At 36.1% G+C, this 13,814-nt stretch overlaps 1 protein-coding gene across 1 annotated transcript in view; it reads left to right on the forward strand.

Moving 5' to 3' along the window:
- The window catches only part of LOC132107715 (ephrin type-A receptor 4-like), a 35,226-nt gene extending 21,513 nt beyond the window's left edge, over positions 1-13,713 (forward strand). Inside the window, exons 6-17 of the mRNA XM_059513870.1 lie at positions 1,149-1,273; positions 1,513-1,672; positions 2,085-2,199; positions 2,900-2,952; positions 3,038-3,151; positions 3,233-3,418; positions 7,677-7,738; positions 9,994-10,203; positions 10,702-10,851; positions 11,042-11,235; positions 12,099-12,260; positions 12,350-13,713. Coding sequence (XP_059369853.1) covers positions 1,149-1,273; positions 1,513-1,672; positions 2,085-2,199; positions 2,900-2,952; positions 3,038-3,151; positions 3,233-3,418; positions 7,677-7,738; positions 9,994-10,203; positions 10,702-10,851; positions 11,042-11,235; positions 12,099-12,260; positions 12,350-12,464 — 1,646 coding nt within the window. The 3' untranslated portion in view covers positions 12,465-13,713. The remainder of the gene's footprint in view (positions 1-1,148; positions 1,274-1,512; positions 1,673-2,084; positions 2,200-2,899; positions 2,953-3,037; positions 3,152-3,232; positions 3,419-7,676; positions 7,739-9,993; positions 10,204-10,701; positions 10,852-11,041; positions 11,236-12,098; positions 12,261-12,349) is intronic.
- The last annotated feature ends 101 nt before the right edge of the window (positions 13,714-13,814 follow it).

The raw sequence follows: 13,814 nt of genomic DNA on the forward strand, positions 1-13,814 counted from the left end.
GCTTTAAGAGTTCCATGCGGTTTTCTTTCAAAATAAAAGCTGAGTAATTTAATGTTTGTAAATTAAGAAATGAAGACAGCCATAAATATTTGTATTTTAACAGGGTGTTAAAAGTTATTATTAAAAAAAAATAATTGTTTTTAATAAAGTGCCTGTTGTCAACAAAAGAGATACTTTATGGGTTCCCTGCAGTTTTGTGACAAAATAAAAGCTCAATTGTTTAATATTTGAAAATGCAGAAAACAGCCATAAATATTAGTATTGTAATTTTACTTTAATTTTAAAATAAACTAATTTTATTATATTATTATTTTACTTGGATACTAATTATATATATATTCATTTTATTCTATTCATTTTACAGTGAAATAATGGTAATATTTCTTGCTATTGTTTAATATTTAAGTTCATCTTTTTTATATTAATATTGTATTCAAACATGTTGCTATGTGGTTTCTGTGCACAATATTTTTTGTTTGTTTGTTTGTTTGACACTTCGATTTTTCAGCTCTCAGTCACCTAAAATACCATTTACATGTGAAAATGATGCCAAAACTCTACGTTGTCTGAAACATCGTGGCCTTAGAATTTGAGGGTTGTTCAGTGTCAAGTATGATCAATTGTAATAGTGATGCTTGACTTGGCAATGTGTAGGACTTTGCCAAAAACAATGTTTGAATTCTGTGGAAATATGCTGAGCTTTCTGTGGTTTTGATGTGTTTGGTAGAGGCAGCTAACACAGAAAGATCTTTGCCATCTTCCAGATCCGTTTTAACTTTCTTTCGCTGTCTTTTTGTTTACTGTGTTTTCAACTCTGTGTTTTGTGTCTTTGGAAAAGCGGAGAAGCCGCTTGCACATCTCTGTTTTGTTTGTTTCCGAGTCTGTTTGACTTTCTCACCCTCAACAAAAACAGCTTCGGGGGAAAAAACCCAAGCAGACAATAGCCGTCTTAACTCCACATCCACAGTTTAGAAGAAGAAAAAGCTCTCCTTGTCCTCCGGGTTTATCCTTTTCCTCTCTGTTTGTCTGTGATGTGAAAAAAGAAAGACAGCTGTGTTAGGAAAACCTGACAAAAGTACAATTTAGTAAGCCTAGTACAATTTAGTAAGCCTTTTATAAATATATGAACTCTTTCTGTGTGTCCTCAGCTCCCTCCACGGTCATGATGGTTCAGAGTAAGGACATCACGCGCCACACGCTCTCTCTGTTCTGGGACAAACCCGAGAAACCCAACGGAGTCATACTGGAGTACGAGGTCAAATACTACGAGAAGGTAAATGTTCTTGTTTTTTGTCATAGGATAAAAATTATGGGTGCACTGTTCCTTTAAGAAGCTATTGTTCAAACACGCTGAACGTACACACTACAGCAATCCTTGTAGACATTCGCTGTCTGGATAAACAGGAAGTGAGGTTTTTATTAGAGTTAAAATAGCTCCCTAATGTGCCCTTTGGCTTCTCACCTTCCTCTCGTCTTCCGTTCTCTGTCTCTCCATTTTTTTATGAATCTCAGGATCAGAACGAGAGGAGTTATCGCATCATAAAGACGACGTCTCGAATCGCTGATATTAAAGACCTGACTCCGCTGACCTCCTACGTGTTTCACGTGCGCGCTCGCACTGCCGCCGGATACGGAGAGTTCAGCGCCCCATTTGAGTTCAGCACCAACACCGGTGAGTGTTGAATGATCTAGAATGATCTAGAATCAGCTTCATAAACTCAAAAAATATAAAGAGACCTCATTTAAAAATCCATGTTGAGTCCCAAATGACATGCAATACTATATACACTTATACACTGTGTACTTATGCAAGTGTATGAATTATATAAGGTTATTTTTTCATTCAACTTTAGAGTCTGAAGTGCATGAAGTGTCCAACATTCCACATTTTGTTTTTTCGATTATTTAAATGCGTGATCCGGGTGTTTAATATGCAGCTTTTCTTTTAGAATTTTCAGTGTGAGCGAACTACTCGCACTATTTAAACTACAAAACAGCATAGAATAGTGCATAAGCACACAAATTGGGATGTACAATTTGCTCTAAAAATATGCAGAAAGAATAAATGTAAATGTCTTTCTCAGTCGCAGCTCCTGTTGTTGGAGGAGTCATGAGCTCTGCTGTGCTGCTGATGTTGGTGGCCGGATGTGTTGTTGTTCTCCTCCTCATCCTCATCATTACCTTCATCATCACCAAAAGGTGACTGAACATCCAGTATATTTTCCATGATGACAGACCAGTGTTGAGATTGTTAACTGAAACTAAATATAGTTTTCTGAAATAAAGCTGCAATAAAAAGAAATATAAATTTTAGATGAAAAAAGTTTCTAAAATGAATACAACTGCAATCAAAATAAAGCTAAATAGAAATATTGAAAAACAAAAACTAATAAAAAAATGGCAAAAGCACATAACAAAATTAATAGAACTTTAACTATAAAGTTCTGAACACTTCAAATATAATATGATTATAATAATAATAATAATAAAAAAATGCTTGTGTGTGTGTAAATGTAAAATGTTTTTTATATTTTTATTTTAAAAATATATTTTTTCTTTTATTTTTAAATATAAAAGAGTTTATAATACATTTGTTCATATATATATTTACATGCATCTTGAAAATAAATTCTGCTGATTTGCATAAAAGGCCTAATATTATCTAATTTCATGATGCTGAGATCACAAATATCAATAAATACTTTTCATCATGCACAATTTTTTTAAACAAAATAAAATGAAGAATTTAACTTATATGTGTCAGCATTAATAACAAAAGCAGTCAAAAGTACTGAAGTATTCAAAAGTACTATTACAGTGTATAAACAGTTGTAAAATACTACTGTGATAGATAAATAAAAGTATGAATGGTGAAAATTTATGTATGTTTTAATTTCAGGAGGAGCAAATACAACAAAACTAAACAGGCAGAGGAGAAAAATCTGCAGCCAGGTAAGAAAACCCCTTTCATTACTCCTCAGCTGGAGCCAAAGATGAACATCTATCGTTCTCAAACCTTCTGTTGATGTGCTGGCAGGGGTGCGAATATATGTGGACCCTTTCACCTACGAAGACCCCAACCAGGCGATCAGGGAGTTCGCTAAGGAGATCAATACCTCCTGTATCAAGATTGAGAAGGTGATCGGCATCGGTGCGTTAACAGCCTTTTTATGTCTTCAGAATGTCATTTATTGACGATAGATGCATGTGAAGTCACTTCCTGTCTCTGTAGGTGAGTTTGGCGAGGTGTGCAGCGGCCGTCTGAAGCTTCCAGGAAAGCGAGAGATCTGTGTGGCCATCAAGACCCTGAAGGCGGGGTTTACAGAGCAGCAGAGGCTGGACTTCCTGAGCGAGGCCAGTGTGATTGGCCAGTTTGACCATCCTAATATCATTCACCTGGAAGGTGTGGTCACCAAATGTAAGTCAAAGCTGACATCATACATTTTTATTTGTGAAATCATATATATATATATATATATATATATATATATATATATATATATTTTTTTTTTTTTTATTTAGTTTATTATATTTATAGTAAAATTATAATGTATGTATTACAAAGCCCTGCATCTTGAAAAAATTCTGATTTGCAGAGGTGACCTAATATTACCTTGATATAATATTACTCTCTTAATTATGCTGAATTAAATATATATATAGCATTTTTTTTACATTTCACAGAATAAGACTCAAGATTTTTCAAATATATGAAAAGTTTATTTGCAAAAACTCTGTTTTTATTCTTTTTTTTTTCAAATCATGTTTTCTATTGTGTTTTGTGTTAGTTAGCTGTTTTTTTTTAGTTATTATTATTTAATCAAAACAACCCAACTGCAGTTTGACTGATATTAATTGGAATGCAGGACCAAAAAAAATAAATAAATAACATTGATTTTTGCGATCTGTTTAAGCAAATGTACTCAATAAAAAAACAATACAACAAAACAATAAAGCAGTCAAATGATAAATGTTTTGGATTTAACTACAAATATGAAATATTCAGAATGTATCATTTTACTTTCATTCTGCAAAAGAGTGGAAGAGTAGAAATCAGCATCAAATCAGTATCGTAAATCCAGGACTTCATACATTTGAAAATGGGCTGAGAACTGAACAAATAGTTGTGGGGAATCATGTCAGCAGTTTTTCTGCTGATTAAGGGTTCATACAAGATTTCTTCATATTAGAAATTCTTTTCAAAAGAAAAAATGCTACATATTCATCATATTTTTAAGAAAGTGTGACATGCTTAAAGGGATAGTTCACTCTCATATTAAATTTTGATATGTTTTAGCTTACCTCAAGGACATCCAAAATGTAGGTTTCTCTGTTTCCTCAGTATTTCCCATTTTGATATTTTTAGGTCCAACCGTTCTTGTCTGTGACTCACATAATGGATGTCTATGGTCACCACCTCAAAGAGCATGCACAGAGGAGTCAAAATTAAACAATTCCCCATCATAAGTGCACATTGATGACCTAAGACACGAAACGAGCAGATTGTGTAAGAAAACAAACAGTATTTATATCTTTTTTACCTTTTGTACACAACCACGTCCAACTGATCTGAGTTCGCGAGTGCTTCCCGATGTGACGTGCGCGCGCGCTCAGGCTTAGTCTGCGCAAGCGCGGAAAGCCCCGGATGTGATGTCTCACGCATGCACATCACTCATTGTTTACCACACGCTATGCTTTCAATCTGCACTGTCTGAAATATAATGCAGTAATTGTAATAAATTAATGTTTATAATGCACCCTATAATCGTTGCGTTTATAATAAAAATACAACACATCACTCACTCTATTGACAGCGTGCCATTGGGTCCCTCTGGCATTGGACGTCGCCTCCAGTTTATACGTGGCACACTAAACACAACGTGCAAAACGCTGCGTCTCAACAGCGGAGAAAACTCAGGATCTTCAGTCAGGCAGGCGTGTGATGTGATACTGTCAACGTCCTCGTCGTCATCTTGTAGTTGCTCCATTCGTGACAACATATGCTCTCCACTTCTGTTGGCATCTCACAACACTTGCTACTAAAACACCACCAATTTTGAAGAGATCTCTGTCTCTGAGGCTTGAAGACGTGCTGCTGCAGCGGATCGCTCCTGAGTACTTGGTCTGTGTATTCTGTTTCAAATAAATATGGTTGTGAAAAAAATTCAACGTTGTCTATGGATATATTGAAATCGTCTTCCATTGCAATTTCCCACGCGCGCGCGCCCACGTCACATCGGGAAGCACTCGCGAACTCAGATCAGTTGGACGTGGTTGTGTACAAAAGGTAAAAAAGATATAAATACTGTTTGTTTTCTTACACAATCTGCTCGTTTCGTGTCTTAGGTCATCAATGTGCACTTATGATGGGGAATTGTTTAATTTTGACTCCTCTGTGCATGCTCTTTGAGGTGGTGACCATAGACATCCATTATGTGAGTCACAGACAAGAACGGTTGGACCTAAAAATATCAAAATGGGAAATACTGAGGAAACAGAGAAACCTACATCTTGGATGTCCTTGAGGTAAGCTAAAACATACCAAAATTTAATATGAGAGTGAACTATCCCTTTAAGCAAAACAGCTTTTTGGAATCAGCACAAAAAATTAAGTACTGAATTTTATTCAGAAAATATGATGCATTATTAAAATACATCAAGAGCTCATCTTTGTCTTCTTCAGTAATTTTTAGTTTGGGATGTTTTCAAGAGGTTCGATATTAGTTTTGAGTAAATCACGGTGGAATTCAAACAGGGACAGAACTAAAAAGATTCAAAAAAATTCCAAAAATATTTACTATCACGCAAATAAAATGCCCCAATGAGTCAAAACTCATACATTTCATGCTAATAAAAACCTGTTTATGCTTCTGTGAATTAGACAGCAGAATGCTGGTCAGAAGTGGGGATCATAAGTGAGCACAAACCCCTGAAGAAACAGGCTGCTGATAGAATGTGTCTTTCTTTTGATGTGCTAATGGTGGTGTGTTTATGTATGCATGTCCAGCTTATCTGTCTGTTTGCTTGCTGAGCGTGTCTTGACAAAAACTGCTATGTGATGCACACACACACTCACACACACACACACACACACAACCTTGTGGTCTCCAGATGGAGTGGGTCGCTCTGGACGGATAATGTGAGCTAAAAAGCACAGCAGAGTCATTAATCAAGTCGTCAGAGCTAAATGTGTTAGGGGTTAGAGTGTCACCCTATATCTCTAACCTACAGCCTCTGCTGTGTGTGTGTGTGTGTGTGTGTGTGTGTGTGTGTGTGTGTGTGTGTGTGTGTGTGTGTGAGAGAGAGAGAAAGTCACACTCCACACACTACACATTTAGCATGTTTCTGATTCATCTTGGCTTTCCTTCTACTTTATTTTTCTGTTCACTTTTACTAACTGCCATTGCACTTATCAATATTCGTGATAATGAATTAAAAGCTTTGTTTTAAATGTGAGAAACTGATTTTTTTCAGAACAAAAATAGATTTTTTTTATATTTATTAATATATATATGTAATATAAAAAAAATAATATATATATATATATATATATACAATTTATACACACACACACACACATATATATATATATATATATATATATATATATATACATATATTATTAATATATTAGTATATTCATTTTTTTTTTATAAAATTGTTAATTAAATATTTGTTTTTAAATGTATGTTATTAAAATAAAGTATGCTGTATAAGCCAAAAGAAACACAGTTTTGAGCAGCAGGTGACATCAAAACATTGATTTATAATCCCTTAGTAAATTAAAATGGTGGGAGACATTTCTAACAGTTGGATATCAGCCAGCACTGTCAATTTATAATTTAATTTTAGCTCATAAATGTCCCCTTGAAACTATAAAGCCATCTTAAGTCTCCGGCTTTGTGTTACAACAGAGCTAATGGAGTTGAATGCTTCATTTGCATAATGTAAATGAGTATGAAGTGAATCTAAATATGTAAATACGGTGGTGTTGGATACTGGGCCTCTCAGTTCTGATTCAACAGCATTTCTTTGTGATTATTTTTTTTATGACTTTTGGTAGTTGTATTATAAATTTTAAAAAAAATGCACGTTTTATTTATTTATTTTTTAAATATAAATAGTGTAATGTGTTATGTTTTGATGGAGATTATAATCCTTGTCTCATAGAGTTCATTGTCAAACATACACATGCATGTCTGCACAGCCGTACATGCTAAGTCAGTAAATGCTTCATTAGCATTGTAATAGGGTGGGCGGAGGAGGGGCGGGGCTGGGAAACTCTGACAGTGAGAGGGCGGGGTCAGAGGTCACCTGCTCCTCAGGCCCTCTGGAGGAGCTGTCAGTAAAACTCGCCTCAAGGTCATCAGAAAGGCCAGCCCAACAAAGATGTCCGACAATGTGTCTGGTCCAGCTTTAGTCCCGCACTTCCTCTAAAGAAAAGGAGCATTGGCTAAGTGTCAATCAGTCGGTTTGTGACTGTGTGTTGATTATCTTTGAAAAACTAATATTCATGCTCTGTGCTCAGTGTTTACATCTGACTGACATTGACTTTTGTGCAAGAAGTTTCAGTAAACAGTGTCGCATTTGCCCTGTGCATCTCTGGGATTTGTGTTTTTGTACAGAAACTTACAGAAAAGTAATTGTTCTCTTTTTGTCTCTATTTGTGATTTCAGGCAAACCAGTTATGATTATTACAGAGTACATGGAGAACGGCTCACTGGACATGTTTCTCAGAGTAAGATTGTGTAGAATTTGTGTGTCTTGAGTGTCGTTCTACATTTAAAAAATATATATTTTAATTACATTCATTTGTGCATTTCAGATAGTAAAACATTCATATAAACAAATATCCACTGACAGATATTTACAAACCCGATTCCAAAAAAGTTGGGACACTGTACAAATTGTGAATAAAAACAGAATGCAATGATGTGGAAGTTAAAAATTTCAATATTTTATTCAGAATAGAACATAGATGACATCAAATGTTTAAACTGAGAAAATGTATCATTTTAAGGGAAAAATAAATTGATTTTAAATTTCATGCCATCAAAACATCTCAGAAAAGTTGGGACAAGGCCATGTTTACCACTGTGTGGCATCCGCTCTTCTTTTTATAACAGTCTGCAAACGTCTGGGGACTGAGGACTTGTCTAATACAGGCTTCTAGTTGCTCAACTGTCTTAGGTCTTCTTTGTCGCATCTTCCTCTTTATGATGCACCAAATGTTTTCAGTGGGTGAAAGATCTGGACTGCAGGCTGGCCATTTCAGTACCCGGATCCTTCTTCTACGCAGCCATGATGTTGTAATTGATGCAGTATGTGTCCTGGCATTGTCATGTTGGAAAATGCAAGGTTTTCCCTGAAAGATAAGACGTCTGGATGGGAGCATATGTTGTTCAAGAACTTGGATATACCTTTCAGCATTGATGGTGCCTTTCCAGATGTGTAAGCTGCCCATGCAACACACACTCATGTAACCCCATACCATCAGAGATGCAGGCTTCTGAACTGAGCGCTGATAACAACTTGGGTTGACCTTGTCCTCTTTAGTCCGGATGGCATGGTGTCCCAGTTTTCTAAAAAGAACCTGACCACAGAACAGTTTTCTACTTTGTCACTGTCCGTTTTAAATGAGCCTTGGCCCAGAGAAAACGCCTGTGAAAGTGAAAGTGACGTGACATTCAGCCAAGTATGGTGACCCATACTCAGAATTTGTGCTCTGCGTTTAACCCATCCGAAATGCACACACACAGAGCAGTGAACACACACACACACACTGTGAGCACACACCCAGAGCAGTGGGCAGCCATTTATACTGCGGCGCCCGGGGAGCAGTTGGGGGTTCGATGCCTTGCTCAAGGGCACCTAAGTCGTGGTATTGAAGGTGTGCTTCTGGATCATGTTTAGATATGGCTTCTTTTTTTACCTATAGAGTTTTAGCCAGCAACAGCAAATGGCGCGGTGGATTGTGTTCGCCGACAATATTTTCTGGAAGTATTCCTGAGCCCATGTTGTGATCTTCATTACAGTATCATTCCTGTATGTGATGCAGTGCCATCTGAAGGCCTGAAGATCACGGGCATCCAGTATGGTTTTCCGCCCTTGACCCTTACGCACAGAGATTGTTTCAGATTCTCTGAATCTTTGGATGATATTATCCACTGTAGATGATGATAATTTTTCTCTGAGAAACTCCTTTCTGATATTGCTCCACTATTTTTCGCCGCAGCATTGGGGGAATTGGCGATCCTCTGCCCATCTTGACTTTCTGAGAGACACTGCCACTCTGAGAGGCTCTTTTTATACCCAATCATGTTGCCAATTGACCTAATAAGTGTTAAATTGTCCTCCAGTCGTTCTTTATATGTACATTTAACTTTTCCGGCCTCTTATTGCTACCTGTCCCAACTATTTTGGAGTGTGTAGCTTCATGAAATCCAAAATGAGCCAATATTTGGCATGACATTTCAAAATGTCTCACTTTCAACATTTGATATGTTATCTATATTCTATTGTGAATAAAATATAAGTTTATGTGATTTGTAAATTATTCCATTCCTTTTTTGCTCACAATTTGTACATTGTCCCAACTTTTGTGGAATTGGGTTTGTATTAAGTAGTAGTGAATTGTATGTAGTAAGTATTCTAAATGCATATCTATATATATAAAACAAATGTTATAATTTGTTACATTTTTTAAGACATAAAACAATCATATAGCCTTTTTTGCTATATTCCTGGCTTTGTAAATATTGAATCACTCAAAGTCATGCCAATGAAGTTATTACTTTCTAAAAGTTTCTGAAAGTTTCCAAAAATTGATTGAAAACTGAAAAACTGATGCATGTTTTTGATAAAGGACAGTGTTAAAGCTCAACTGGAGTTTTTCTCTATCCTAAATGATTTAGGAAAGCAGTCAAGACTAGATCAGCTTTGATTGTTGTCAGCGTGTCGTTATTCAGGTCTGACGTGTTCTTTCTCTTCCAGAAGAATGACGGCCGCTTCACAGTTATTCAGCTGGTGGGCATCCTGAGAGGAATCGCATCTGGAATGAAATATCTGTCTGACATGAGTTACGTTCACAGAGATCTGGCAGCACGCAACATCCTGGTGAACAGCAACCTGGTGTGCAAAGTGTCTGATTTTGGGATGTCCAGAGTGCTTGAAGACGAGCCAGAAGGAGCGTATACTACCAGGGTAAGAGAGTGTGTATGTTTTTACATTTATTTATTTATAATTGTACATTCATATTATCAAATATACAATCAAGTAACTTTTGGACATATAATGGCCAGTTATTTTGTTAACAAATAGGAACCACACAAGCTTCTTAAGCATTTATTAACATTTTTCATGTTTATTTTTTTGTTTTCATTTTAGTGTAAGCTTTAGTCATTTTGATGTGTTTAATGTGTTTGTAGGTTTTTTAAAGGTCGATTACATTTTTTTTTCAGCCTTAATTTAGTAATTGTAGTAGTACTTATTTTTCAGTAAACATTTTATTATACACATTTAAATATATAAATATAAAAACACACAATATATCAGAATTTCACAATACTAGCACTGGTTCCGATATTGTCATATGGAATATCATACTTCTAGGAATGTCACTTATTCAGATTAATTCTGATATATAATGCTGTTTTGATTTAGATGTTATTATTGTCAATAACATGAACCTGTCAATCACAGGGAGGGAAGATCCCAATCCGCTGGACGGCTCCAGAAGCCATCACATACAGGAAGTTCACCTCAGCCAGTGACGTGTGGAGTTACGGCATCGTCATGTGGGAAGTGATGTCATATGGTGAACGACCATACTGGGATATGAGCAACCAGGATGTAAGTGGCATTGTAGCACAAATCTAATTAATCTAATCTGGTGTTCTCACGGTACGCTTTCCAGAAATGCATGCAAAGTTTTAATACTCAGCTTTATCGTGCTATTGTGTGCCATGCCAAGTCATACATACAGACTGAATGCCGCAGTTCAGCAAGTTCAGTCATTCGTTTCCTCTCCTCTGTTTCCTAGGTGATAAAGGCAATAGAGGAAGGCTACCGGTTGCCGCCGCCCATGGAGTGTGCTCTGGCTCTGCATCAGCTCATGTTGGAGTGCTGGATGAGGGAACGAGCGGACAGACCCAAATTCAGCCAGATCGTCAACATGCTGGACAAACTCATACGCAATCCTGCCACGCTCAAGAGGACGGCAGGAGACGCCAGCAGGTGAACACACACAGAGATTTCCATTCACATTTTTATTGCTATTTTGAGAATATTTTGGTACAAGTATGTGTTTGGCATTTGTCAATGCTAATAATAATAATAAAAAAATTGTGTTCCCTTGTTCCCCAAACATGTATTTTGTTTTTCTGTTCTCTGGGGACATTTTCAGAAATGTATTCTTGAGAGAAAGCAGCTTATAACTGCTGTAATCTGTAACACTAAAGTTTGCAATATTTCAAAATACTTGTTTCATCTGCCATTGTGTTCCAGCTTGCATTTTCGTGTTTTTTTTTAAAGAAATTACTAATTTTATTCAGCAAGGATGCATTCAATCGATCAATTGTGACAGCAAAGACATTTATTAAATTAGAAAAGATTTGCATTTCAAATAAATGCTGTTCTTTAATTAATAAAAATTTATTAAAAATGTATCATGGTTTCCACAAAAAATACTAAGCAGCATAACTGTTATTTTAACAGCATTAAAATAATAAGAAATATTTCTGAGCAGCAAATCGGCATATTATCATATTTTCTGAAGGATCTTGTGACTCTGAAGACTGGAGGAATGATGCTGAAAATACAGCTTTGATCACAGGAATAAATTACATTTTAAAATATATTACATGGAAACTAGTTATTTTAAATTATAATGATATCTCATAATTTAAATCATTAAATAAATGCAGCCTTGGTGAGCATGAAGTATCATACAGACCCCAAACTTTTCAACTGTTGTGTATGTTTTAGGCTTAACCTAAAATATGCTTTTTGGTGCACACACACACAAACACACACATACAATTCTGACTAGTTTGTTTTTTTCAGGATTAAAATATATTCTCTGATGTTGTCATCTTCAGGCCCCACCATTTCACACTTCACCACGCCCCCTCTGAAGGCTCCGCCCCCTCGTTGGGTTCTGTGGACGAATGGCTGAAAATCATTGGACTTGAGCAATACAGAGATAACTTCATCACAGCAGATTTCTGCAGCTTAGAGAGCATCTTACCCATGAGTCACGAGTGAGCATCACTTTAACACATTACATACAATTACACATCCTGATGAGCTTGAAGATGACTTCAGCTTCCCAAAACTCCCTCTTTTACAGGGATCTGGCCAAGATGGGAATCTCATGCAGTTCACATCAAAGGAAGATCCTGAGCAGCGTGCAGGAGTTATCGTCTGGAATGCATCACAGACAAGACACAAAGCTTCCTGTCTGATCTGTGACGAGGAAAAAAAAAACAATGCATCATGTTGGTTAACATGGATTACAAGAGGGACGGAATATTTCACATCACTCTTGCACTTTAATTAATGTGAATGGTATGAAGATCAGAGTGAATGAGCTAAACTGCACTTTTCTGGGCCGCTTTGTGCTTCTATAAGGAATTTTCTTCAAGTCTAAGGATTTTAAACTGGCATTTTGCCGACAATTAACATGACTTAATGCGTCTCTCTGGATGAGATGTTTCTGTCCCTGTTGTTCTAGGCGGCGAGGCAGTGTTTTTTGACAGGAGAAAGCTTGAGAGGGTCCTCCTTCTGTAAGGGGAAAGAACCATTTCAACTAAGTGCAAACAGACTACGACGCTTTTCACCTCAGGATCTTTTCAGGATGGCCACTCGTCGTCAGCAGGAAGGAATTGTTCCCTGTGGATCAGATTTGAACGTTATATTCAAACAGATCTTTTGCCTCGGGAGATGATTTTGAGCCTTTGCAAATGAAACTAACAGACCTTTTGGATGGTGTGTGTTTGTTTTATGAAGGCCAGATGGGAGTTTCAGAGGCATTGCTGAATGGAAAATGATATTGCTTTATTTGTTGAAAAAAAATTAATAAATAAAGGGAATGAGGAGATAGATCCAGATAAGATTTTAAGTCTTAAGTTACTCATGTTCCTTGCATCCAATCTTTGCATTTTTATTTAGCAAAGTCAAAGACTGATGGTCTTTCGTATTTTCTTGTTTCTTTCATTTCTTTTCTTTCAGTTTCATTTATTTCCACGTCTAAATAAATCCTACGCAAACAGCTAAATCTGTGTTTCATTTGATAAAAAATTTTAAACTGCTGAACTGAATCATTGTGAGAATTTCATAGTCACAGGTATATTTTTTAAACGTTTTTTTCCACTGTACATAATCTAGGATTTTGTATGTACATAGTTTTTAATTTTTTTTCTGCATGATGTACATAATACTAGCAGATGTTTCCATGTACAGTTCTGAGTTCCCTCATCTTCCTTTTTTCTTTCTTAATTGAATGTATTTAATTATACAGCAAGCATAATATTCAAGTTGGCAGTAAACTTAACATTGTTAAACAGCAGTACATTTAAAAAGGTTCGGTAACAAGTTGAGGATTCTTTTAATTTCACAGTTTCTGTATTTCCACCTTTAGGTGCATCTAACTTATAAGCTTTATTTATGATCTTTTATATCTAGTTCATAAAATAAAATTTGGAAGAAATTGTTTGCAGTTGCCGTTCTATATTATCTTCATTATCCAACATCCACATTTCTCTACATTAGAACAAACCGTGAAATCCTTTCCATGTGTTCAGGATGTTCCTCTT

Source organism: Carassius carassius, chromosome 28 (genome assembly GCF_963082965.1).
Source record: "Carassius carassius chromosome 28, fCarCar2.1, whole genome shotgun sequence".
In the NCBI taxonomy this organism is placed as follows: Eukaryota; Metazoa; Chordata; class Actinopteri; order Cypriniformes; family Cyprinidae; genus Carassius; species Carassius carassius.